The sequence below is a fragment of the Xiphophorus maculatus genome, chromosome 23 (genome assembly GCF_002775205.1).
Source record: "Xiphophorus maculatus strain JP 163 A chromosome 23, X_maculatus-5.0-male, whole genome shotgun sequence".
In the NCBI taxonomy this organism is placed as follows: Eukaryota; Metazoa; Chordata; class Actinopteri; order Cyprinodontiformes; family Poeciliidae; genus Xiphophorus; species Xiphophorus maculatus.
The window spans coordinates 30,330,042-30,356,865 of NC_036465.1; the positions used below are offsets into that span (position 1 = coordinate 30,330,042).

Sequence of the window (26,824 nt, forward strand, 5' to 3'; positions counted from 1 at the left end):
TCAGCTTTGGAATTCGATATGACAGTGAAGGCTGGTTGTCGAACATTTACGGTTCCTTTTTATGGGGAGAATTTTTCTGCCATAATTCGCCAGCACACATTTTCAGTCTGAATCCCTCATATTCCTCCTTTACTTCAGTTGCTGAACTGCAGTTCTGCTAACTGCCCATTGGCGGCAGTAACAACATTTTATTGCAGACAGAACCCACCTGCAAACCAACTTAGAGGGAGAAGAAGAAGAACCATAGCAACGGTAAACAAAGATGGCCGTCTCAGTTTGTACAGTTTGGTCTAATTTGACCATCTTCGGTTTATTTATCTCAGTTATTTTGGTTACTTCCGCTGCAAGTGCAACGAACAACAACACCGCGTGCGAGAAAGAGAACTCAACATACAGACACAATCAGGATAACTGTACAGAGCCGTCAGTGACCCCCACAGAGCCGCTTCCTGAGGCCCCTCAGCTCCTGCCTGACTCCTCTACCCTCCTCTCGATGGCCGGTGGTAAGCTGTTCGTACATGGTCACCGACACAACTCAGCTGGACTAGCTAACACTCTAATTAATGCTGTAATAATCTGCTAACAACGCCATTGTGACCTGATATCTGCCTCGGTGTGTCTATCAGCTGACAGGTTGTGTCCCTGTGACGAGAACACGGCTGTGTGTGACATGAACTGCTGCTGTGACCGAGAGTGTAATAAGGACGACGTGGCTCTGTTCACCAGCTGCACGGTCACTACCGTGAGAAGGTGAGAGAGGAAGGGAGGGGAGGATCATCCAGAATGTTTCTGTCCTGGAGGCAGAACCCAAAGGGTCATTCACTGCCCAGGAATGAGCAATAACAGGGTTCCAACCCATGATACACTGACATGGAGTTTCCTTGTGTTTCTTTGTGTTTTCCATGGGACATTGAAGAAAGTATTTGCAGTTTATTTGGCTCATGTCTTAAAGTTGTCCATTCAACCATTGCAGTCTGTGTTTCTTGCAGTAATTCAAAACTGACTGGTGTAGAAATGAATTCATGTGGGATTTTTATTTGCCTTTTACAAATGGACTAAAATGGTTAAAATTGTTTAAATTGAAGTCTAGACCCTGCCTTCGCCCTACACACACCCACACCCACACATATTTCATCCTGTCATCTTTCCATCCCTTGCAGTGGCAGCAAGCAGCTGTGCAGCCAGGATGTAGCTGTCTACAGTATAACAACTGATGTATACGGCTACTTAGAGCTGCAGTCGTCTGTTCAGAGAGAGACCAACTACGACATCCTCTGCATCTGGTCCCAGAACCGTAAGCAGCTGTTTACATTCAGGTTACTATGAAGAAACGGGAACCATGGTTCCTTTAGACGACGAGTTCATGGGTTTCAGCTCACTTTCAAGTGCTCACTAAACCCACACTTTTGGTTTTCCTTTTGTTATGAGGACACAATAAACATGATAACTCCTAAATATCACATGAAATATTTTGGTAAATAGAGTAGATTAAGAGAAAACATATTAAACCATAGTCAATATTTGCTTTTGCAAAAAGGCAGAGCTTTGGAGAATCAATTTGGCTGCAGCTTATTTTTTGATGATTTTAAGTCCATTTCCTGTGTTCTGCATTGATAAAGGAGATTTGTATGTAAATGAGAATAATCAGAATATTTTTCATCAAATTCCCCCAGACGAGTGTCTGCACCTGCATGTTGTTCTGCATGTTCCAGCTGTTTCTGTGCTTCATCCCAGCTGTTGAACATACAGGCTGTAGAACTGGGTTTTCATACACTGCTGTGCCTTGTTGGCAGCACTGAATGATGATCTAAAATTTAAAAGAACCTTAAAATGTTAAATTACATAAAATGTCAAATTACATATACTGTTATGTAGATGTATGTAGGAATTGTGAGTATTTGTATGTATGTATATACATACATATTTAAATAAGTGTTTGTTTAGTTATGTATGCATATCTATGGACAATAGATATCTTCCATTACTGTAAGCTGCTGGGTCTATTAATAGGGTAGGGAAGTATAAACCTTGACTTCAGCCTGTTAATTTTTTCGTAAAATAGAATTATATTTAGCTTTCTTTTTTGTAAAGTAAATGAATCTGAATCTCTTTAATAAGCTACACAGTGTGACATGCATATTAAGGCTGACATTTATAACTGGTTGTGCTGCAGGGCTGATCCGTGCCACAGGGGGGCAGTGTGTAGCTCACAATATGAAGAACTTTAGAGTTTATAACCACCATCCATTTGCATCCATCTCCACTGTTGTGTTTAGGTTTCGATGGACTGTCTCATCCCTCACAGTCTCTTCCAATAGCCAACAACTTTGATTCCCTCTTCAGTCAGTTTGTCGGCTTTACATTTGACTCTGAGGGCGTCGGTGAGGGGCTGCCTGCAGAAGTCCAGGCTTCATCTGGATACCAGGTTAGTTTTGTTTTAAAGCTTGATAAGATGAACATGTTTAACTTTACGAAAGAGTTTCTTTACTTTTCAAGACTTTTTGCAAAGAAAACTTAAACCCTGTAGAACAAAGCATGTCTAATGCTTATTGTTCTTCACTGTACGGAGTGTTATGCTCTGTTATGCTTTATTCACTATGATCAGAATCAAAAGGTTCAAAAGGAGACATCAGTAAGGCTCAATTAATTCTTATTAATTTGGATTCACCTGAAGTTTAGTCTGGTTGTTTAAGTGTCTGTTTAGGCAAGGAGTCGTTTTAATGATAACAATAATAACGCATTTTATTGGTAAATTACTTTTTAAAAACAATTGTTCGCAGCATGGGCAAAGAAATTTGAGTCTTGTAGAAAACAATTGACTGCTAGGTAAAAGCATTTCTTCTGCTTCAATTACCTGATAATATGTTCTTACAGTGAATACTTTCAAAAGTATTCACTTTGAATACTTGCAAAAATATTTAGAATAGGGGTGCGCCGATAAATTGGCTCCGATTTCCTTAATCTTGGGAGATTGTCCAATGCTTACATGTGAACCTGATCTTATCCACCAATCTCACCTGTAAGATGTGAGAATCAGCCACTGTCTCCTTTTGACTGCACACCGCCCACCAGGTTAAATCTGGCGGTGTGCAGTTAACAATAGTCACCTCACTGTTGCCATATTTTCAGACTGAAAACGTTGGTATTGGTCAAGAATTGACAGGTCAGACTTTTTAAAGATCAGTGATCAGCCAGAAACCTGCAGTCGTTGCACCTCTGATTGAAAGCATTGAACTTTTACCCTTTTTGCCACATTAAAACCACAAACTGTAATGGATTTTATAGGATAAAACAGTACAATTCAGTGCGTACTTAAAATGATACACCTGTTGCAGGCTAATTTAGCACATGTTCAGCCCCATCACTGGTTCTCCAGAATATAGAAGGAGTGCAACAGGAGTCACCTTATAAGTGTAAATAAAAGCAAATGTTCTCGGAAGGCCTCAGAGGTTTGTTAGAGAATGTTGAACAAACAGCATCATGAAGACCAGGGAACTGGATGGAATGATTTAGATTAAAGCATATTCACTCAAAACCCAGATCTAAATCCAATTAACAGCCTGTAGCCAGACTTAAACATTGATATTGACAGAGGCTCTCCATGCTGTCTGACTCAACCTGGATTGTTTTGCTTACAGCCTGTATTTGTTGACAGCTGGCAGAGAGCAGCTTTATAAAAAAAACTGTCAGTTTTCTTCTGCTTCACAGTTATAGTGTCACACACCAAAGTCCAATAAGATATTGTAGTCTGAGGGACTTTTTATGACAAAATGTTGAAAATGTTGGTTGTGTTGGTTTCTGATCTGTTGTGGAAGTTCTCCAGAGAGATCGCTTGGATCAAAACAAAGCAGTAAAAGCGAAGCGCCTGCAGCTAACACGTGCTAGCTCCTTCACAGTTTCAACGTTTTCATCGGGGTTCCAGGGAGAACATGTTCTCCACGTGTTAGCATGTTCTGATTCTGTTCTGGTGGTTTGTTGTTTCAGTTCGGGGATGTTTTGGCTACGGCCGAACTGAACGGACAGAAAGGGATTTTCTGTCTTCCAGCTCCTGGTGTCACTGCTGACTGTGTGAACAGCAGCCCTGCAGGTAACCCATCCATTTAACTCTGACACACACACACACTGGGTTTGTAATCTCATCAAAATGAACCAGAAAACTTTGACTTTTCAAAACTTTGATTTTGGTAAATAAGAAAACAGAGATACAGACTTGATGAAACTAAAGTGTTTCTTTGACTTCCTAACTATTTGTTACCCAATAACATTTCAGCTGAGCAGCAACAAAAACCCCCATGTTACTATATTTAGGTTAATGCCCTGAGAGGTTACTCATTGCTGAGTCACGTTACTGTGGTGATATAAAGTACAGTACACAGTGGGCTGCAAAAAGTAGCCAAAGTCCAAAAGGAAACACAGTTCCAGCTGTAAACCTTCAGGTTCCTGCTGCTGCTCAAGATGATGGATAGAATAGAACAGAATGGTCCTTTATTTTGTCCTTCAGAGGACAAATTTTCAATGAACATCAGAAAAGGAGTTAAAGAAATAGAGACATATGCGTTAAAAACTGTAATTGTTATTATGATTAAAATAGGCTAAAATAAAAACAGTCAACTTTGCACAATAATAACTGGCTGTTTACAAGACGACAGAATCGTGTGCAACAAGCAGCAGCTGTATATGAACCGGTTCTGCTTCTCTGGGTCTGAAACTTGTTTTCATATTTTGCCATTTTGTTTCAGGCAGATAAAAAGTTAATTCTTTCTGTCTTGGTTCCGTCCCCAGCGTTCCTGAAGGACCAAAGCAGTCGATGTTCCCAGCGTTTGGCTCTGGACGGGGACTGTAGCTCCCTGCAGGCACTCAGGATGGACACCTACACTAACGTCCAGCTGTTAGCTGTGAGTTCAGGGGTCTTGCCTCCCATTCTGCTCATCTCAGGACACAATGCACAAAGCTCCACTCCTGCATGCTAACAAATCCATTTAGTTATGGAAATTTCAACACTGGTGTGAAGAAAAACTCCTACATATTCACAAGCTTTTGTAAGTTCCCTAAGTTCATACTCATGCAATTGTGGTGAGTATTATTTACAGTGGAATATGTTTTGCAAAGTTCTGCTTTGTGAAACATCCTTCTGTATTCAGGTCTTGTTAAGTAACAGAGCACTTCTCCAGTTGTTACCTTCTGTCTGGGTGATTCACACACCACAACTCTGGAGTTTCCTGCTTCTTTTTCTTGAAGTACACTGAAGAAAAGTTCATCGATCAGACATAACATTATTAAAATAGTGTGTTGGTCCAGAGCAGGGGTGGGCAACTCCAGGTCTAGAGGGCCGGTCTCCTGCAACTTTTAGATGTGTCTCTATTTCAACACACCTGAGTCAAGTAATGAGGTCGTTAGCAGGACTCTGAAGAACTTGACTGCACTTAGGAGGTGATTCAGCTATTGGATTCAAGTGTGTTGGACCAGGGAGACGTCTAAGAGTTGCAGGACACCGGCCTTCGAGGACCAGAATTGCCCACCCCTGGTCCAGACTCTGACAATGTGCTGGGGTCTCTGTCACTGAGACGTTAGCAGGAGCTCCTTTAGGTTCTGTAACTCCTCCATGGAGCAGAGTTAAATTGACGTGGTGAACTTGGAGTCCAAGTGAACATCTCAAACCTCCCTGAACCACTTTGCTTTGAGCCACCAGATCTTACGTAGATGTCTCCACCTAAGGAGCATGACCAAAGGTTTTCAATCCCTTAGCATCATACTGCCTCTGGCATTGCTTCATGTACCCTGAAGGGTCTTTGGCTGTGCATGTATTCTTAAGCCTTTCTACAATCACAGCTAAGGGAACTCACCTGTAGGATCAGACCACATGTGCATCAAGAAACCTTTTCTACTAACCACTGTAGAGCAGGAAAACACACAAGAGCAGCAGAGTTGGAGATGCACTGACCTGGTCATCCAGCCATCACACTTTGGTCAAATTCTTGTTTATTCTTCCGGCTTCTAACTAGGGGTGCATCAATATATCGGCCTCAATTTTCTTAATTTTGGACAATCAGCCGATACTTAGATGTGAAACCGATTTTATCCGTCAATCGTATCTACTTCCACAAAGCCTGAAAATCAGCCACTGTCCACCAGGTCACGCCTGCAGGAGCGCCGTTAACTTTATGTATTTGGTGACTTTTCAGATGAAAAAAACATCTGCCAAAATCAGAATTAGCAAGTCAGGCTTTTTAAAGATTGGTGATTGACTAGAAAACTGCAGTCGGTGCACCTCTACTTCTAAAGCAATGACCTTGAAGACAGGAATGTTCACTTCCTGCCTGAAATCTTCCACCCGCTAAAATATCCCATCATGGACATCAGTTATTAACTTAACTGGTCATAATGCTATGCCTTATGTTAATTAAAAGGTGAGTCTGATTTGATTTAAACGTCTTAGAGTGTCATTTCTGGTCTGCTGTGAAGCTTACTGAAGCTACACATAGCTGCACACAGATCTGATTCCTCCCCACATCTTGCTAAAGGCTCCAATTATTTCACTACAACCTTCACTGAGGAGGTTGGTAGACTGAGTTAGATCATATCTGGATTTAGGATCTGAGATCTGAGCAGAGATTCCTCTCAGAGAAGAACATTCTGAAGTCAGCTAGCCCCTCAGCAGGAAGCTGCTAAAGTCACAATGTGGTTGTTTGAAAAAGAGAGAATATATAATATATAATATAAAAACAAATTATAAAAAAAATATTTTGTCTTTGACAGGGGAGGAATGCAGACGCAGCAGTAAGTATATTTACTGTTTGTTGAAATATTTTGGTTTATTTGTTTGTGAAATTTTTATTTTATTATGTGAGAAAAGTCGATTTCGACAGTAAAACTAAAAAATGTTGTGGCAGAATAAATTATGATCTTCACATAATTCTACACTGTTTAAAAATTCTGCGCAATAGACTTAATAAGTGTAGAGCTCGACTACACCTCTCTCTATTTGTCACAAGACCATTCAGTTCCTCCTCTGTGAAGATCCACAGCAATGTTTCATGCATCCACTACACAATGTGGAAACGACCTAGTTCATGTTCTGCTATACATTACTTTCCATTTCATGCACATGCTGACATAATCAAGAGATAAACAGCAAACAGCATCTGTGTTTTAGCTGCAAAAAGGATTTGCTAAGCTGATAACAAGTTAGTAGTTTAAGTTTTGAACAAAATGTGACAGGGCCTTAAAGTGGCAGCTGCAGCAGCTACAGTGAAGTACAAATGTTGACAACATCCTTCAGGTTCAGAGAAGATGTAAATCAACCATCTGCTGCTAATACCAGATGAAATTGTTAATCTGGTGTTTTCCCTCAGGTTGTTCCTGTGGATGTGGCTTCAGTCATCTTACAGTCCATAGAGGGCGCTCAAACTGAGCTGACTGTCAGCGATGGAGAAAACCTGCTTTCTGTTCTCACCACCTCCAGCGGCTGTGCTAACGTGGTGCTGAAGGTGAGTCAGCCCAGTTCAGTATATTTCTGATGGCTGGTTAGAGGTTGGCTCAAGTTCATCTGTGTGAAGCTAGACGAGTGAAGTCTTTCGAGAATATCATTTATTTACAAACCGACTCAACAACAGAGTGTCTTCAGTCAGGTGTTTCTTTGGATTTGCTGCAACACAGACCTCTACAGGAGCTCCTTCCAGCCGTAACTATCTATAAAGACTCAGAACTCATTCAGAGCTGCTCCATCTAATATCCCCGTTGGAGTAATAAGGTTTTCCTTATTACCTTACTCAGGATCAGTAAAACCTGAACAAGGTTTTACTGATTTGCTTTTCTTCTGCTAGCACATTTGCTAAACTTCTGCTAGATTCAGAAGTCTAGCAGAGAATCTTTCTCTAACCATGGCTTTGCTGAAATTCTGACAGTATCAACATAATCCTGTAAATCATAGCAGCAGACCCAAAGACCACTTGATTGTTGAGGGTTTTTTTTAAAGCTACTGCTGAAATGTTAAAGATTAGAATACATTCTTGAATCGCTAAAAAGAACATAATCTATATATTTATATTAAAACACATGAATGTTTTTAACACATGGACCAATTGCAGTTTCTTTTAATCTCCTCAGGCTGTTTATGTGATTAAGTATAACTCGAGTGGTGAGCTAGTAAATGCCAGCGTGTCTCTGGTGCTTGGATTTGTCAACACCAGCAGGACTCACAACTCACTGCAGCAGGAGTTTCTGGTCATGTACCTCCAGGTAATAATTCATCTTTTTATACTGCAGAACATTGTAGCATCACTTCTCTATAGATACAGCAGTTTCTCACTAACACACCTGCTTTCATGGCAAGTGTCATGATTTGATACGCACATTGATTATATAACATCAGAGACTTTTGTTTCACAGTAGGTGTAGGGATGCACCAGTTGCAGTTTTCTGGCCAATCACTGATTTTTGGCTGAAAAGTTGTCAAATATAACAACAAAGTTACTAAGTTGGTAACAATAGCTGTGTTTCCACTGGCCATACAATTGCACAAATTGGAATTACAAAAAATAAAAAAGTTTGGTTCATGGAGACAGTGTGATTTAAAAAAATAACTCTTTGTTAGTCAATGAAAGGTTTTTCATTGAATAACATGAGTTATGAGTTATTCATGACTCATAGCTACAAATATTTGATATTCATGGCTATTTGTAGCCTCCAATGGCTACAAATAAGCCACTTGGCTACAATTATTTGTAGCCACTGGCCTCCAGGGACAAGGCACAGCTGCCTCCTCCAGAGCTCTCACAGTTCATCAAAAGTTGAGTTTGTCCTTCCAAACTGTCCAATCCGAAGCTCTTCTGTAAAACTACCGGCTACAATAATGAGGGACTTGTTGTTGCAGCACCTCAATAAGATGCTGACATCTTCTCTGATGGCTGAGGATGAGCACTAGTGTCATGGCTGAAATATGAAAACATCTCATGTAACTGTTTACATCCATCGCTGCCATCACTTTTAATGACATATTGCATGTCATTAAAAGACATGCAATATGTTTCATGTATTCATGTATTCCCACATGAATACATGAAACATATTCTTGTGGGATTTCATGTGGGAATTGAATTGCATTTATTATGTGATGGAAACACCGCAATTTCAAAATAGTGTTTTTTGACATTAGTAGAATATGAAAAAGGCAAAAACACAGTTACTGGGGTGGCTGTTGTTAACTGCACACGTTCAGACGTCCTGGTGGGCAGGCCTGTCGGTCAGTCCTCTCTCACAGCAGAGCAAAGGAGACAGTAGTTGAATTTCAGACCTTTGCAGAGGGAGATGAGATCGGTTGATTGCAGATCTCCCAAAGTGAAGGAAATCAGGTCAGATTTATTGGTGCGTCACTCATTAATTATTTGAATTCTGTAATAAAACTCTATGTTTTTGCTGCTTGTGTAAAACCTACCAAGTGGGTGTTGAGTTGACTAGTGAAAACAATTGGTGACAATTGTGCTCAATTCTCTATAAATTGATAATGAACTGCACATGTTTTTCTGACACTAAATCAAAGTGTTTTTGTTTTTTCCTGTGCTTTGTATAAAGGCGGATGGTGGGGAGCCTGCAGTCCATTACAGTGGAAACCCAGGTTATGTGGTTGGAATGCCTCTCATCTCAGGAGACAGAGCAACAGAATATCCTTGTTCTTATGGGTTTCTAAGCCATGGATGACAGTGAAAGTATCTGGAAATTTAAATATAAAGTTCTTGTTAGGGACAAACTTGCTGACTCGATTTGATCTGGGATGTATCCTTATCTATCCCCTCCACTGGTATCAGTAGAAGTATGAACCTCAGAGATACTCTGTCTCTGCTGCAAAGTACCAAAGACCAGGACTGTCTGAAGGGTCCTCACCAGCGCTCTCCTGTCCTGTTTGGTCAGGACTACATATCAGGCTGCACACTAAGGCAAAGCACTCTGCTAGCAAACACATCTGTTCCCAGCAAGGTGTTCTCTTGTCACGTCTTACCCTACTGTCCTCTTGCCACTCCAGACTGGAGGATATAACCAACTGCTCCCTCGTCTCCCAGTCGCTCTTGAATGTTCTGAGAGGACCAAGTCCCCCACAGTATGTGGCTTCTTTTGGAAACTCCCGGTTAGAAAATGTCCTGGACTGGGTGCCAATCAACATGAATCCCATGGTGAGAACAGTTTGAAACGCACATATTATGGTGCAGATGTTCCAGTAATCTGTGTAAAGATCACAAGGTGCAACACAAACTTAGAAGTCTTTTCCAGGGTTAGCTAGACTAGCTCACCTCAGTGGTAGAGGAGCTGAGCACCAGGGGCCCACTGTGCTTTTATTTTTAAAAATGTTCAAAGTTGACAGGAAATTTGATTACGTACAAATCACATACGTTATTGACAGTAATGTTACTTTATGCATTTCTTGTATACGAGCAAGAAAAGCATAAAGTATGTGATGTTCATACTGCAAAATGTAATCAACGTGTACGCTATGTGTAAACAGCATGTCCACAACACGTAAAATACATCTATGCCTTTTTCCTTTATGCGCCTTAACAAAAGGTGTACTTTCTGTTGTTAATTACGCATGACATTGTGCAGTTATCACATGTGAAACAGTAAAGTATGTGAAGTTTCAGTAACACTTTATTTGACGGGTTGTGAATAAGGCTGACATGACACCGTCATAAACATGAATAAGTCTTCATGAATATTTATGACTGTTGTCATAAAGTGTCATTCGGTAAGTATTACTGATTAAACTTTAGCATTAATAACATAAAGCTACATAATTTTTAAAGTTTAATCACTAATACGTTTACAACAAATTTATGTCAGATCAAGATTTCTTGGTTAATGTCAAGTTGTCATAACAAAGACATTTTGAATAATGTCAACTTTGTATTAAAAGTGTCATGATTTGCCAAATGGCACTTTATGACAACAGTCATAAATATTCATGAAGACTTACTCATGTTCATGACAGGTGTTATGTCATGTTTATGACGGAGTCATGATAGTCTTATTCACAACCCGTCAAATAAAGCTTTACCGAAACTCCACATACTTTATGCATTGTCTATGTGTCAATGTCCATTAAAGGAAGGTTAAGTGTATGTTCAGGAAGCCTTTCACAGGCTCGGTGGAAGGCGCTCCCCCAGGGCAGCAGGTGAGCCAGCTGGCTCATTGCCTCCTCCGCTGCTCCTTGGACTTTGGAAAGAGAAAGTGTATTTTTGTATTTTATTTCAAGCCATGAAGTTGTTTGATGCTTGATGGTGACACATTTTGTTTCTATCTTTTGCAGGAAGCCCAAAGTTGCAACATCCCACTGTCACTTCATTTAGAAATAGAATGGACCAAGTACGGATCCCTGGTGAACCCCCAGGCTCAGATTGTGAGCATAAGAGAAATGATTGAGACCAACCAGAGCAGTTTGGTAAGACTCACCAATACTTCCACAGGATGCCATAATGCAGTGAGGCACAGGTTTGAAGACCACTGACGATCTTCACCATAACATATTACAAATAGCCAAAAAGGAAAGTCAGCATTCAGAGAGACTGAGTGATAATAAGTGGATGCTTCCACTTTGTCTATAGGGGAATCGGACCCAAAGGGACCAGGAGGAAGTCATTTGTGTTGAGTGTGTGTTTGTCCTCTCCCACAGGTTCTACTGTCTGGTGGCAGCAGCATTGTACCAGTCAGAAGCTCAGTGGCCTTCATCCCTGTATCTGCAGCAGCTGTTCCTGGTTACCGAGCCTCACCCAGCATTAATGCCAAAATACCCTTTGATTTTTTCTTTCCTTTTGTCTGAACCATTCAATATGAATGTGGCACTTCTCTCTACAAACGCTGGCAGGTCTTTATTGTGTAAATGCTGTATAGAAACGTTTCTGTGTGACAATTTTAAAATAAAGTATTTTATTTTTACTATCAAATACAAAAATCAACTTATTTAAAGCTGCTTTTCACAGAATATAATACTTGATGGTATATAGATTTCTGTACAAGTTATCAGCTTGAAGTAGTCTGAACATGTTTACAAGCCCATGAAACGCAACAGCTTTGACTTTTAATAGACATTTAACAGAAATGTCCTGTAGGGGGCGTACTATTAAATGAGACTGGTAAACAATAAGTCATACAAAGATCAGGTCTTTTTAAGAAGGTTACCACGGAGTTCATAGTGTTAGAATCCGATGCCATGTTTCTTCAGCAGAGCCTGCAGCTTCTGGTTTTCTTGTGTCTGTCACGGAAAACAAATGGTATGTTGTTAGAACTTCCTCGCTTCCTGGAACGGGAAGCACTGAGCTACTGCCGCCTCTCTGTGTTTAACCCGGCCTCTCTCCTAGACAAATTTACACTTTTTAACTAACAGGGTTAGCACAAATAAATCTTTAGTTAGTTGCTAACTTCAATTCTAATTATATCTGCCCCAGAAAACCTGCAACCCTTTAACACCAATTTAATCTTGACATTAAAAATGACATGTTCTATAATACCCTTAATGATAGACTTTGAGCTTATATATTTTTCTCTACAGTCAGTGTTATTTTGTTTCTGAGTTTCTTCTTTGCAATAGAAAGTTCAAAGAAGCCACAGAAAAAGGTTTTATTTCCTCCACTGTCATACAGAACTGCTGTGTAGACAGTCTTCACCCACTTCAAAATAAAATGTACAGTTTTATTGTCATTCACTTTATTGTTGAATGACAATAAAGTGCCTATGTCGATATAAGCAAGCATATCTTCAAAGTTAGCAAAAGCGTTAAATGAAAAATTACCTCCATTATTAGCAGATTAGCAGAAGTGTTCACTGTACACTGAATATGATTGTACTATGTAACCAACTAGGATCATATTTGAATATATTTAACAAACTTTGGATCTGTCCATATAGAGTAAATGGATTAGCTTGTAGGTTTCGGGAGGTAAATTTGATCTTTTTTACAACATGTTTTGAGATATTTGCTGTAATTAGCACTGTATAAAAAAGCTGACTTGAACAGATCAAATGAGTTTAGAAATCCTGGTTTCCTACTCCTTAATAGAATGAACTAACATGACATACTGTCATCATTTGTTACAATACAGGATCACCACTAACACTGAATGTACTGTCTGGTTTGGTTCCACCCAGAATGTATGTGTCTACATTGACAGTGCGTTCTTCACTAAGTGGGTGTGAACATGGACAGGAATGCAGGCAGGTTGTACAATGATGTCATTTTGCGTGTGTACTCTTGGGCTTCCAGTTTCTCCAAAGTCTCTGTATTTTTTAGTTGTTGCCCAGTCCAATTGTAAGCACTCTTCCCCCCCCCAATTAGTTAAAAAGTCTGGACTTCAAGGTTTCACAGTGAAATAATCAATTTACAGGTGAACATCTTGCCAACTACAACGGTTTCATCCATGGAATACAATGAATGCAGTCTACTGCCAATCAAATTGGCTAAGTCCTGCTTTACCACCCCGAGATGGTTACACAAAACAGATTGGAGCCACGTAATCTCTGAAAGTGGACATGAATCTGGCCGCGGCTGACTGATTGAAGAAGCAATCAAAGCACCGTCCATGGAGAATGGGCATTTAAGACCGCCACACTGATCAGATTAAGGTTCAGAAGCTCACCAGCTCATCATTGCGCTTCTGTAGCTCTGTTGCTCTTTCGACGAGGTGATCGTAGCTCTCCTTCAGCTTGTGGATCTTCTGGTCTGCACGAGTTTTCACCGACACCAAGATCCCTGCAGCGCATTCAAACATGGTCAACTCTATTCTTAGAACACCCACTGTCCATCTATATACTGTGTATCAACTAAATAGATATTGGAGTGTCACTGACCGTTGACAATTCTGGCTACCCTCCAAAGTCGCAGCAGGATGAGGAGACCCACTCCATCAAAGGCATCCTCATGGAAGATGAAAACGATGTCCAGCACAAATGATACAACCACCACCAAACCATCAAACACCTCAAACTTGTGATGGAAGAACTCAAGGCGGAACACAAACAGCTTTCCAGCTAGCTCCACCATGAAGAAGGTGAGAAGGGCCAGGCTGAGGTAGTGGAACACCTGCCAGAGAAACACGTACAGCAGTCACAGGGATATGCAGTTTCCGAAAAGAAGCCTGGGGAAGTGTCCGGATGTGAAACCGTGTGTCACCTCAGGAGCAAGATGACCGTGTTCCAGCTTAATGACAGACAGGTCTATTAGCAGCTCCGCCATGACGAAGATGGCGTCCAGGACAACCAAACACACCACAGCGATCTACAGGCAAAGACAGCAGAGAGAAATGTTCTTCCATCAAACTAACAGGTTTGTACAGTTCATTGGCGTGTTTTATATGATGAAGAGTGTATATGCATCTCAATATAAACGTCTATGTTGCCCAGTAGAGGTGTGTGTTAGAAGCGTTGTGCAGCAGGTGGGGTCTACCTGGAAGCGGTCTGAGGTGTAGAGCCTTTTCAGTGAAGCCCTGAAGGTGGGAGCTGCTGGGTACTGGCCGGTCGCTGGACTCAGCTCCTCGCTGTCTACATGCAGCTCCTCCTCCACCCACTGGCCAGGGTGCACGTCGCCCACGGCCGTGAAATGCCTCAGGTACCGAGACATGGCAGAAGGTCACACACAACACGACGGCCCACCTCAGCTCCGCTGTGGGGGACAAAGAAAAAAAAGAAAATCTAATGAATCATTTTAATTTGAATATTTCAGAAACTCTTCAGATGATGTTGAAATGTGCAGCTTACAGAGTTTCTCTGTGGACTAAAAGCAAGAGTTTAAAACTGGTGATCTGTTCTGGTCCTTTTCACATTATGGAAACATTTCTTCACATTAGACAATCAGAGTTCAGTTCTGCTTTCCTTCAGATTGCAACATAAGATGAATCAACTTCACTATTTCACTCTGATGTTGGAAGAAAACAGAAGGAACCTGCACAGCTCCAGGAAACAGCGTTTTCATTTCGTGCTACACGTTCTAGAATTTATTCTGGAAAACTGATAATGGCAGCGAGTTTAGCAGCTCCGATATGTTAGCTCTGATTTTCTCTTTTCCTTCAGAATATTTTTGGGTTGAAGCATTGCTGTCCGGTTCTGGATGCGCTCACTTTTTGGCTCTCACTTTTTTACTTTTACAATGTACCACTTGTGTAATTGTTAGCAGCTAGTTCACATCTCAAAAGATCAAATAGACTTGAAACGGAGACTTCATGGACGCAGAGCAGAACCAGAAACAGCTTCACCGTCCACAGCAACTCCCTGCAGAATGCAACATGAGATGAATAACCTTCACCATTTGGAGATATTTTGATTATATGAGTTGCAACAACATGCAATTTCCCTTTGTGATGAATAAATTATTGATTTTAATTGGTCAGCCTCTCTTTCCATCTCCCTATCAAAGCTATTTCTTCTTTCAGGTCTGAATTCATTGACAAACAATCTCTCAGGTGTAGCAAGTATTAGGCCAGAATCTTCTTCAGTCCCACATAAAGCAGCAGGCAGTGGGGTGGGCCTATTCAAAGCCCGGTGTGCCCTACCCCTGCATTTACAAATATGCAACTGAAAACTAATTCATGACACCAATTAAAGTCCACAACTAAGTCATATACAGAATATGTTTCTGTTATTTGTATCTGATGCTTATATTTCCCACTTCTCACCACAGTCTCCCCGCCCCCAACCCAAAGATTTTATTGGCGCCCTGTGCAAACAGCCACAGGCTTTAATAAACAGGTTTACCGAAGAGCTTTCAGTAAAGTTCATAAACATGTCTGTGCTGTTGGGAAAAAAAAAAAAAAAAAACCACTAAGTTCCCAAGTAGTTTTACTTTTCAGTTAAAAGAATCTGAAACTCTGTCAGAAATCAAAGTTATTTCTAAAGCGAGATTTAAATGAGCAAAGAAAAAAACGCACAAACAGTTTCTCCTCCAAGTCCTGGAAACCTGCAGACGCTTTGAGAGGATTTTCCCCCCCAGGATGTAAGGAGAGAAAAGCGGCCACATATGATAGCAGCACTGAGGAAAAACGGGAAGACTTCTTACCTGATGTCTTTGCAGGAATCAGTTGTTGTTCCGCTGTCCGCCGAGGGAAGCTCAGCCGCTGCTGGCAGGAGGCTGCAACTCGTGATCAAAACAACCGTGTGGCTCTGATTCTGCAGAGCCAGCATTACTGACAGGAGCAGCGACCAGCGGCGGCTCGGCTCAGTGGAGCGGAAGCTGTGTCTGTGAGGGACCGAGGAGGAGGAAGAGGAGGAGGAGGATTCTGGGCAGGTCTCTGCTGCTCCTCTCACTTTAAACAGCTCCAGAGAAATCAAACTTCTGTCATCCAGTGTTGTGCTCTGCTGCGTCTATGTGGCCCTCTGGATTCTGGGGCCAAATCAACAGAACCTCCGAGATAACACCTTTGTGCTTAAACATTATTTTAATCAAATCAAAGCGGGTTTTATTTGTTTAGTGCCAAATTATCACTGTGAAAAGATGCTCAATTTTACTTAGAAACACTCAACTTATTGATAGATGATAGATATTTATCATTTTAACAGGTTATTAATGGCTACTTTTAGCAGAACATTCTACCACAAGAGGCACTTTGAGGAAATTCTTGATTTTAATATGACCAGAAATGAGTTTGACATCCAAACACCTCACGTCATTCACACTTTGACCTCTAGATGGCGATAAAGTGCGACTTATGTCATGACGGCTAACAGGTTTAAGATCCATCCATCCATTTTCTAACACCTTGTCCCCAGTGGGGTCAGGAGGTGCTGGTGTCCGTCTCCAGCTAACGTTCCGGACGTGGCAACAGATATCTGTAATTTAAATGCAAGCTAAAGCAGGACTGTCAGGACTGACAAGAGACTGTTTTTATTACAATTTTATATTGTTTTAATTTCTGTCACTAATAAATATGTTGTTTTGTTGTGTAATTGTAAAAAACAGTGACAGGAAAAATCTAGACACCCTGGAATGATGCTAACTAGTTTGTCACTGAACACAGTGATGCTCAGTTTTCACTGGGACAGGAAGGAGGGATTATTCTGATATGGAGGTTAGAGCTGCTGCTGACTGACTCATCTATTAAGTGTGGTAAAAGGTACCTGGACAAGTTAAATATATGAATATCTTGGTATTTTACTTCCTTTGTTCTTTAAATACCAGTGAAATGGGGGCAAACAGTCTGTAGCTAAGATAACTATCCTAAACGGTTGATAATCTCAAAGTTAACCCCACCATCTTAGAGAAAAACTGGGCTACAAATTGACACACTTGTCTGGGAGTGGTAACATTTATTTTTTACTGATAGAAACAAATTTAAAATCACAATACAATTAATTTTATAATTGACAAGGCCCCAATTTCTTTTCCATTTCTATGAAGAAAAAAACAAAAACAAAACTATTTTGTGGAGGCCCCCCTGCCGGTCAGGGGCCCTTGGAATTGCCCCAACTTTTCCCCTCTTCACAGCATCCCTGGCAACAGCTAATGGGGATCCAAACAAATCGTACAAACTGCCACTGGATCCCCGCTGACAGAATGTAAGCAAACTAGACACCTTTACCAGCAGGAAAATAAAGCACACACACATTCAGTTCAAGTTTTTTTTATTGGTTTGATCCATTTCAGCTTGAAACATACAGTCTCAACAGCAAGTCATGTCTGAAGTAAAAACATCAGTAAAATAAATGATCGCTCATAACTAGGACATAGTGACTGTCCTGACGGCAGTAAAGTGAGACGGTGGTTCAGGTTGAGTAAAGACGGTCCGGATGCATCCTCCTGCAGTCTGCCTCCTTTCACCTGATCACAAAACAGACAGTCAGTATTTCAGTGGATTTCTAACAATGACGTTAGTTTGTTGTTTCAGGTCTTCAGTCAGGTTCTAGTAAACTGGTTTTACTTGAACCTGTGCCAAGTCCTGACTTTCTCTCCCAATATTATGATTCCACAGCAGAGAGGAGTCTCTGCCATGGCAGTACCGATTGGGTCAACACCTATTCCTGCTTCCTCACACACCTGACCCACCTGCCACACTGTGCTCTAGCTGCAACTGCTGCCCAGCTGCTCTCCATGCTGCTGAGAGAACGGAAAGCAGTCATAGGATTTAATCGGTGGTTTGTAGCCAGGATGTGTTGTGGCTGCTGTGCTCAGGGTTTTTCTTCACCATGGCTTTGGTCAGTATAATGTGTTATGAGACATCACAGCACACAGCCAGCTCTACCTGAACCACAGCAGGAGTTCACTTACCTTCTGTCTGCAGGAAGCAGCAGCAGGACCGTCAGCAGAGGGCGCTCTACAAGGTCCGCCTGCAACAGAAAAATTGAATTCATTTTCAAAATGACTTCTCTACGACCATGAATTTAACTCAATCATGAGCTGCAGCTCTTCAGGAGCTCCTGAACACCTTCTACATGTTTCATGACTTCCTGCTTGCTTAACCAACCGTACTGGCTGCATTCAGACATTTAAGGTTCTAAACAAAAAATTCAAGTGAAGGAAGTTTTACCTCTGGGGGCCCTGCAGGGGCCCTGCCTTATCATTTCACCTTCACCCAGCTCAGGTGACTGGTAACTACCTCTCCTTTACAAACCTGACAGACTGTAGAATGTGACCAGGATGAAATCCATTTGTGAAATAATTACCAACTTACCAATTGATTAATCATTAACTAGAATATCCAGACTCAAAATGGCCATTTGCTGAAACATATTCAGAGCAGTAACTAAGCCATTAAATCTATACATTTTGCATTGAAGATAAATGACAGTGTTGTTTGTGGGGTGCTGCAGTGCTTCATTCAGCATGTGACCCAAACCCCTCCTGACCCCACATGGAGAAACATTTGAGAAAAATCCCATAGGAAGACTGAGAAGATTATTGTCATCCATCATTATCAACCAATCAGGAAGTGTGAAGCCCTCCACTAGGCCCGCCCTGCAGTCCCACCAGGACCGGCCACTCTCTTTGGGCCACGCTCTGCTGCAGCTCAGCAGCATCAGCCTCCAGAACAGAGGGGGCGCTGCTGAGGCGGAGAACAGAGGCTTTCTCTGCCAGCCCTGTAACACTGAACCAGGCAGCCAGGGCCTGGCCAGCTGACTTAGAGCTGGGTGTGTGTGTGTGTGTGTGAGTGTGTGTGTGTATACCTGTAGTCCCAGAGGGGAAGCATGGTGGGGGTGGAGTTGTCTTACAGCTCCTCCATCAGGTTGGTTCAGCACCTCTGATATGAAAGGAAGACGGTCACTTTAGCAGCATTCATGGTCAGGAGCTAAAATCAGACATTCTCTTTTCCAGCAGCTTCACAAATGGACTCATTTAGCTGAAGTAGTGGGTGGTGTTATAGAAAAGATGGTAGGAAAGCTTTCCTGAACAAAGCTGAAGTTGGTTTCCAATTGAAGACGAGGCTAAAAGGTTAGTTTGTCTGTTTTTCTGCTTTCTGCTCAAGTTTAAAACTTTGAGAAAGGAGAATGTCACTTTAAATACACACTAGACTACTCTAGAGAATTTCAAACAGTTTGATGCTTTTTTTATTTCTGGTTGAGACATTAAAACTGATCCAGTTTAAAAATTACACTTTAAACTATTCAATCCAGGACTGATTGAATAGTTCAATGACTGACTGACCCTCAGTCGGTCAGTCATGGCTGTTCATACTGAATTAGGTTCAGCTGGATTATTAACTCTTTTCAACTAAATTAACTTGTACATTAATTCGAAGCACTGAATTACCCTTTATTAAACTTTTACAAATAAATAAAAGTTTAACAAGTCACAGTATGTGTTTCAAATAATCTATTGAAGGTTCAAAAACTTAAGTGTTCTAGTTTTAAAACTAGAGCAGTTTAAAAATGCTCAAGGCAGTAAAATATTGTTGGAATTGTCCTTAAAGCGTTTCACAAAAAGGAATAAACAGTCGGAAGCCAACTTCATGTTTCCAGAGGTCTATTAAAGAAATATTTCAGTTTTCATTCATTCATTTCTGAAAACTACCGACGTTATTTTAGCACCAATCAGCAGAACACAGGATTTGTGTTTTTCTGCTGAGGAAAAAACGGATTTGTTGTAAAATTGGGAAACATTAAAATACCACAGAATCGTTTTCATACAAGATGGACGCCTTGTCAGGTATTAAACCATTATATCCACATAACACTCTCGTTTTATCAATGGAAGAACAATAAGAAGCACTTACACTTCACCACAACTAGCATATTCCACAAAACACCGCATGGTAGCAGACCGCAGAGAGACAGACCGGATGCCGAGCGGATACTTATAAACTGCTCACCGCTGGGGATTGTGGGAAAAAGGAAGCTCTTTCAAAGATCGTCTTTACGAAAGATGTTTTACTCGCCTATTTTTTACAATGAACCTTGACAAATTCATTCTGTACTGTAGTTTGAATCATGACGAAGGCAGTGGAGGTTCAAATGTCATTTAAAATATGAATACTAGTATAATATATCTGAGTTCCCAGGTAACACTAATTGGGAAAATACACCACATTACCTCTGTAGTGTTCCATAGTGCATGAATGTGTGTACAGCAGAGACACTGGCTCACACACACACACACACGCACACACACACACACACACACACACCCACACACACACGCACACACACACACACACACACACACACACACACACACACACACACACACACACACACACACAATGAAAAATCAAAGGAAGAAAGGAAAATGTGCAAATAACATAAATTTTTTTTTTAAATTGTCTTTATTCTTTATAACTACAATCCCAAAATTCATGTCTTATTTACATGTTTTCTTTGCACTTAAGGTCTGTGACTTTCCAAAAATGTTGGAGTGAACAAATTATTAACAAATTATAAAGTAAGACAGTAATAGATAATAGTTGATTGTAATCATGATTTCTGATAAAAAAAATACATCAGCATTTGAAGAGCTAATGGAGAGAAAACCCAGTTTGTTGACAAATATAAAAGAAATTTCCTCAGCATCCTTAGAATTAATGTTCCTTTAATACATATTGAGTAAGAAATTAGGGTTGTCTGGCAACATGTAGTATGTTTGCTTGTTGAAAGCATCATATCCTAATAAAAGGAAACCCAACCTGTCTTTCAAAATAAAATACAAATTTTATGATAAGAATAAGGCCGGTGATTATTAAATTCTAGTTATTATGTCTATTTTAGTTCATAATTAGTTTTGTGACAGAGATGAATATAATTCCAACTTCAGAAGAATAATAGAATAATGAGTAAGAATATTACTTGAAATACATATTACTTGAAAAATGAAATCACTCAGTATTTCTTCTTTTAGTTTTGTAAAGGTGCTAATTTATTGGAACAAAAAACAACAGCTCCAACAGTGTGTTCAGGTTTTCATCACGGCTGGGATGGTAGTGTACCGATAGTTTGCAGAGTTGATTCTTCTGAAACAAAATGGAAAACAAAGAAGCAAAGTGAGGTTACACAATAAAAGTGTTGCCATCCAACAGTTCATGTCTTTCATTTATATAACTAGGATAATAATTGAGGTTAGCTAACCAGCTACATAAGATTCAAGGTGGTAAGGTAGGGTAGTCTTGAGACCTTTTCAAAGGAAGCTAATGCTAAAACTTAAATAGAAGGAAACACAGAACAGATAAAGATATGTGACCTGATTAGACCTGTATCATTAATAAATATTAATTTTACTCTCCTAAATGATTGGAGATTTAGTTACCATATGTAGAAGCTTGTTCTGTGACCTGAAAGTCAAATCTATTGACCCTTTGCATGTGATGTCATCCTCTTCAGAAAATGGCAGACTCCAACAAAACAGTCTATTCATGTGTCAACTCCAGTAAAGCCTGTTAAAAAACAGATGACTGGCAGCCTAAAATTTCTTTTTTACCCCTCCAGGGGGTCTTTTTGTGGGCTCTAGTGTCCCTTATATGACAGTAGGCTGACAGGAAACTGGGAAGGAGAGGGGGGAAGACATGCGGAAAATATTATGGGGTCCGGGAGTCGAACCCGCGACGGCCGCGTCGAGGACTCAAGGCCTCCAAATATGGGTCGCGATAACCCCTACGCCACCACGGCACGCCCTAAAATTTCTTTTTTGCTGTAAAAAAAAAAGGTCATAGGGTGCTGCATGGTCGGCTGCTCAAACCGTTTGTTTCAAGGATGTATCTCTCCAGCAGAGGTAACCTAAGGTGTCAGCTAAATGCCCTCCATAAGCTGAAGCAGATTTATGGAGCTAACCTGTTAACATTAACAGAGATGATGCTTTTGACTGGCGTGCTTTTGGGACCAGGAGCAGGACGAAACACTGGCTCTTGATTGGCTGGTTTGGAGCGGCGGATGACGTATGGATCAGCAGAATGTGAGGGATATACATCAAATGTTCCAGCTTTCATTCCTCCAATCTAAGACATTTGAACAAACATACTAACAAATCTATTATGCCCACAAACATCATATCTGATATCCACAGTTTCTCTTCATTGAACCAAGCAATGATTCACCCGTTTGCTGGGGGAGGAGGGCATGAAGGGAACCATGGAGACGTTCTTTTGGGGCTGGAGGGGCTTTTGAGCAGCTGGGAGAGCCTTGTGGCTGCGATACGGATTGCCTTGGAAATAATCCTGTGGGTGAAGATTTATTTTGAAGGGCCCATCTCTTAGTTTGGAGCGATGGATTGCTCCCTCCCTCTGTGTACACACAAATTTCAACATATATAATGCCATTGTCTCACCACCACAGTGTTCTTAAGTTCAGGCTTTGCCTCTAAATTTTTTAACTACAAACACAATGATCATCTGATTAGTTTTCTAAGTTGAATATGGGCAGCTATTCTTTGTGGCTCAACCACATCAGTGACTAAAGGAACAAATAGGTTGTAGTTTAACTACAGGGACCAAACCTGGGGCAGGAACTCTGACTCCTGGTTCATAGCTGCATTCATGCATATAGAAAATGCTCATGCAACAAACCTGCTACTATTACTGTAGTTAACCTGTGCTTCTTCTTTATGATTGTACTGTTGTATCAGAGGAATATATGTTTCACATGTTAATTCCCATAATTTAAACTGAAAGTGTTAATATCAAGAAAACACAAAAAATAATCAGCTATGTTTGTTACCTTAAGGGCTTCTTTGGCTCTGTCGTATGGGTCAGAAACGTACAGGTCCATTTTGGACAGAGTCACATTAGGATAACTGGGGAAAAGGAAGAACACAGGCAAACTTTGAAAACTCTTTGGAGAACCACTGGTCAAAAGCACAGTTTATCAGGAGTTATTTTATTTCTTATTTTGTGCTTCTTACTAGAAACCTCCTTAAATCAAGTCATGTATTTCATGACTGAGTCACACTTTACTCATATTACCAACAAGCCCTCCAACAATAGCTGCGTTTCCATTATAAATGTGAGCAAAACTTTGTTCATATTCTGCTCATGTCGAAAAAGCACAATTTGTAATTGTAGTGTTTGCATTTAATGAGAAACGCAATTAAATCACACATCAAGAAGTTTGTCATTAAAAACATGCAGCACCATATATGCACGTTTTTATAAGTACATATTAGGTATCAATCATTATTATTTATATTTGTATTATTATATGTTTGTAAAATATGTCTATATAGATATTAATAAACCATTTTTATACAACTCTTTATTATGTCTACGTGATCATCCTCCCGCCACTTCCTGTCGTCTCCTGCATCTTTTCCTCCAGCAGTAACATCTGGTCGTTGATCACATGATGTGTGACGTAAAAAAGTGTTTCCACTGCAGTTTTGCAAAAAAAACACTCATTTCTAAAAAGCTGAAAATCCACCTCATCCTAGTGCAATAACTTTTTTATCAGAAAACCTGTTTTTTTGTTTGTTTTTTAAATTGCTGTGTGTCCATAATATGAATTATTTTCTTAATTCCAATTTGCAGCCATTTGGTGATTTGTTGCAAACTGTTAATGGAAACGCAGCCAGTAACTCTGCTTCTGTGCCATTGGCCCTCGGGGGAAGAAGGAAGCTGTTCTCAGAGCTTAGGAACTACGTTTGCTTGCCATAAACCTGTAACCACTGCCTTTCTTGGGCGGTGAGGTGAGAATGTTGCGGCCAGGTGAACGCTGAGCTTTCTTGGGAACTGACAGAGGACTTGTGGCTTCCATTGGTCCAGACAAGGTGCCATAGTAACTACCAGAACCAGAGCTGAAGGCACAAACAAATCATGTAACAAACATCTGTTAAAATTTCATTTGAAATCACTTGGATACATTATTGTAATAATAAATCATGAATATTTTTCAACTAAGCAGAGATATTTAAAGCTCTTAGTAAATATGTCTTTGTGTGCTGCCTCACGGCTGCTTGGTCCCGCTGCAGGGCAGGAAGGCTTTGCCCAGGTTCTTCTTGGCCTGCTGCATCCGGTTCCTCCGAGCCAGTCTCAGAGGTTCACTCAGTGCTTCTTTCTCAAAAATCCTTTTAAAGGACTTGTCGAAAAAGCCACTTTGGAGAGCACACAGCTGTTTAGTGACACCCGCCTGCATCTGGCGGCTTCGATATGCTGACTCATTGAATGGACCTGGATTAAAAATGGAAACGTCACGTACATGCACTTTAAATCACATTTTCCATTTCATTTGAAAGTGCTGCTGGCCAATAAGCACCATCAGAATCTCACATTTCCGCTTAGTCCATTGACCTTCACCAAGTAGTTTGGGTTGTGTTCATTCCTCCTGGATTCAACACAACTGTTCAGGCAGAGGCAACTTCTAACCTACTTCCCAAAACCTTAACCTGAACTGTTAACATATAATTGAAATGTATATTTTCTCCTACTTAAATTCTTGAGTTTATTATTTTAGGTGATGATCTTTGGTTTTTACTAACCACTAAACAAATGATGAGTCAGTCCATTGTTCAGTGACACATGCAGACACATTCTCTCTTCCAGTCTGGGCTTTCTCCCATTGACTTGGATTGTCTCTGGGCCAATTAGCAAACACAAGGAGATGTTGTGAACAATGACAATGACTTTTAGCTCTGTTTAAGAACTGAGTTTTAATAGTGGCAGTGGAGGAAGTGAACAAAGCCATTCAGTCTGAGTTGGTCACATTCCAAATATTGAATTCAGATGGTCACTTCTCTCTTCGCAGTGGAAGATGGCTGTTTATAGTGCAAGCAATTTTTAGTAAGCCTCATAGCTTCATACTAGTGCATTACACACATCATGGGCAATGTTAGCAAGTGGGTAAAATTAAAACCTCTACACAGTCCACACCTACAGGAAGCAAACATTTGTCAGCAGCCGAGAACCCAGACCTTGTGGATGAAGCAAATAGTGCAGAACAAGGGACTGATTTTTACCCTAGTTAAATTGTGACCTTGTGTGAATGACGTCTAAACATGACTTTGCAGTTCCTGTTAATCCAAGACTAAGAAAAGAACACTATTTTGTTTGTTGGATTCTGTAGTTTTGGAATTGCCATGTATTTGACTGTTACTAAACATATTTTTGCAATTTTCTTCATCCAGCTTCCTGTTTCTGTAAAAAGCCAGCCTAATGTTATCATGAAGTGATTCTCGTTGACCTCCTTTTTCCAGCAGGCTCCTGTAGTTGTCTGTTATCGCCATGCTGTCAGCTGTGGGATCATTTAAAGGAGCTGTCTACATTTAAAAGAGGTTAGTAAAGTTTATGTCATGCTCACGGCTGTTTGCTGAAGTGTCTCCTGCAGAGATGTAGCTCATCTCCATAAACACACCCAAACGCTCCATATCACTCTTCCTGTGAGCCGGCTTCATCCTTACTCACTGCAAACACCAACAAACACCTCACTTACACATAGAGTGTAAAACATATATATATATATAGATAGATAAATATATAGATAAATAAGCAGAGTGTACACTTTTACTAATATAGATGTAATTATTTACCTGTGGCTGTGGAAAATCAATCCATCTTCTGGGGTACTAAACCAGGCTCTGCACACTGAGTATCTGTGTTATCAAACTGGTTGTCATGGAGAGCAAACCAGGTTACAGTAAGGATTGGTTCCTTTCAAAATAAAAGCATCAACTCTGATTGAAGAATGACAAAATAAATAAATTGTCTTCAATAACATAGATATATGCTTTGGTGAAGAACTCAGACATTAAATTATGTTTTCTTTTATCCATTCATGTGCAAAATACTACAGTTCAACCTAATGTTGCAGTAATGTTTGAAACTTTCTTTTGTAGAAATAGAGAAAAAAGAAAGTTTGATACACCTCTGTAAAATATTCCACTGTTCAGTCTTTCCTTTTATGGAGATGCCAAAAGAACTTTCTCCTCCTGCAGACTAACACAGCACTGCCACCCGTCCACCTGCAGCTGCACAATACAGGTCAGCTGGCTGAAAGAGGGGGATTGTGGTGGCTTAGAAATATTTCTATTCACAAAAGACACAAAAAGTCAAGTTTGTTAAGGTGTCAATGTTTTTAAACAGTAGTTGGTAAGTGATGAAATGGTGGACAAGCTGTTTTAAATAAAAACAATTAGACAGTGTTACACATTTTTTGCTTTAAATGTTTGTCTTAGAGCTGCACAGTGAGAATCATTTTGTAGAGCAGTTTCTGGCAGCCTTTAGTGTCACTAAAAGAACTTTCAGCTCAGGATGCGGCACATTGCTGCAGCGCTGACTGCTAAATGAGCTCACAAGCATCAGGTTTCAGCTGGAGTGGTGATCTGCTCTGGGATTCAGCTCCAACCAGCACAACCTAAAGGTCTGTGTAGGATCCAGACATTTTCCCTGAAAATAAGTCACTGAGATGTTTTTAATGGAAACCTTATGCATAATTATCCCAGCTTTTTACA

At 40.5% G+C, this 26,824-nt stretch overlaps 3 protein-coding genes, 1 long non-coding RNA gene and 1 other non-coding gene across 7 annotated transcripts; 1 reads left to right on the plus strand and 4 right to left on the minus strand.

Annotated features, from left to right (window-relative positions):
- The first annotated feature begins 248 nt into the window (after window positions 1-248).
- Window positions 249-11,830, plus strand: tctn1 (tectonic family member 1). Of its 2 annotated transcripts, XM_023329132.1 has the most exons (14): window positions 249-503; window positions 627-750; window positions 1,161-1,294; window positions 2,277-2,425; window positions 3,985-4,087; window positions 4,783-4,895; window positions 6,757-6,777; window positions 7,353-7,487; window positions 8,107-8,238; window positions 9,571-9,659; window positions 9,795-9,932; window positions 10,019-10,166; window positions 11,297-11,428; window positions 11,660-11,830. In XM_023329132.1, exons 1-14 carry the CDS (start codon window positions 263-265, stop codon window positions 11,804-11,806), a joined length of 1,806 nt encoding a protein of 601 aa, XP_023184900.1. In that variant the 5' UTR covers window positions 249-262; the 3' UTR covers window positions 11,807-11,830. The 2 variants fall into 2 exon arrangements, with proteins under 2 accessions (XP_023184900.1, XP_023184901.1); XM_023329133.1 differs by lacking the exon at window positions 6,757-6,777.
- A 140-nt stretch (window positions 11,831-11,970) lies between these two features.
- Window positions 11,971-16,210, minus strand: hvcn1 (hydrogen voltage gated channel 1). Its single transcript, XM_005809003.3, has 6 exons — window positions 16,031-16,210; window positions 14,426-14,641; window positions 14,153-14,257; window positions 13,831-14,062; window positions 13,620-13,732; window positions 11,971-12,238 (listed from the first exon to the last, which is right to left on the minus strand). The coding sequence occupies exons 2-6, from the start codon at window positions 14,597-14,599 to the stop codon at window positions 12,182-12,184; spliced, it is 681 nt and encodes a 226-aa protein (XP_005809060.1). The 5' UTR covers window positions 14,600-14,641; window positions 16,031-16,210; the 3' UTR covers window positions 11,971-12,181.
- A 1,365-nt stretch (window positions 16,211-17,575) lies between these two features.
- Window positions 17,576-20,256, minus strand: LOC111606880. 2 transcript variants are annotated; one of them, XR_002752270.1, is made up of 5 exons: window positions 20,178-20,256; window positions 19,132-19,205; window positions 18,236-18,294; window positions 18,014-18,064; window positions 17,576-17,788 (listed from the first exon to the last, which is right to left on the minus strand). It is a non-coding gene; the product is annotated as an uncharacterized LOC111606880 (long non-coding RNA). The 2 variants fall into 2 exon arrangements; XR_002752271.1 differs by having other exon boundaries at window positions 18,005-18,064.
- LOC111607185 lies at window positions 18,896-19,096 on the minus strand. The gene has a single exon (XR_002752328.1). It is a non-coding gene; the product is annotated as a small nucleolar RNA SNORA74 (small nucleolar RNA).
- Window positions 20,257-21,275: 1,019 nt separating the features above from the next.
- c23h4orf47 (chromosome 23 C4orf47 homolog) lies at window positions 21,276-25,969 on the minus strand. The gene is made up of 8 exons (XM_005809002.2): window positions 25,904-25,969; window positions 25,675-25,777; window positions 24,329-24,548; window positions 24,038-24,175; window positions 23,104-23,179; window positions 22,485-22,670; window positions 22,222-22,385; window positions 21,276-21,407 (listed from the first exon to the last, which is right to left on the minus strand). The coding sequence occupies exons 2-8, from the start codon at window positions 25,766-25,768 to the stop codon at window positions 21,350-21,352; spliced, it is 936 nt and encodes a 311-aa protein (XP_005809059.1). The 5' UTR covers window positions 25,769-25,777; window positions 25,904-25,969; the 3' UTR covers window positions 21,276-21,349.
- Window positions 25,970-26,824: the final 855 nt, after the last annotated feature.

Coding starts and splice junctions, on each gene's coding strand:
- tctn1 (XM_023329132.1), top strand. CDS start 263: ATGGCCGTCTCAGTTTGTACAGTTTGGTCTAATTTGACCATCTTCGGT. Junction 4,896..6,756: donor CTAACGTCCAGCTGTTAGCT/GTGAGTTCAGGG, acceptor TGTCTTTGACAG/GGGAGGAATGCAGACGCAGC. Junction 9,660..9,794: donor TCAGGAGACAGAGCAACAGA/ATATCCTTGTTC, acceptor TATCCCCTCCAC/TGGTATCAGTAGAAGTATGA.
- hvcn1 (XM_005809003.3), bottom strand. CDS start 14,599: ATGTCTCGGTACCTGAGGCATTTCACGGCCGTGGGCGACGTGCACCCT. Junction 14,258..14,425: donor ACACCTCAGACCGCTTCCAG/GTAGACCCCACC, acceptor CTTTGCCTGTAG/ATCGCTGTGGTGTGTTTGGT. Junction 12,239..13,619: donor AGAAGCGCAATGATGAGCTG/GTGAGCTTCTGA, acceptor TTTCCGTGACAG/ACACAAGAAAACCAGAAGCT.
- c23h4orf47 (XM_005809002.2), bottom strand. CDS start 25,768: ATGAAGCCGGCTCACAGGAAGAGTGATATGGAGCGTTTGGGTGTGTTT. Junction 24,549..25,674: donor AGACACTTCAGCAAACAGCC/GTGAGCATGACA, acceptor TTTTTAATCCAG/GTCCATTCAATGAGTCAGCA. Junction 22,386..22,484: donor CCTCCTCCCCCAGCAAACGG/GTGAATCATTGC, acceptor CAAATGTCTTAG/ATTGGAGGAATGAAAGCTGG.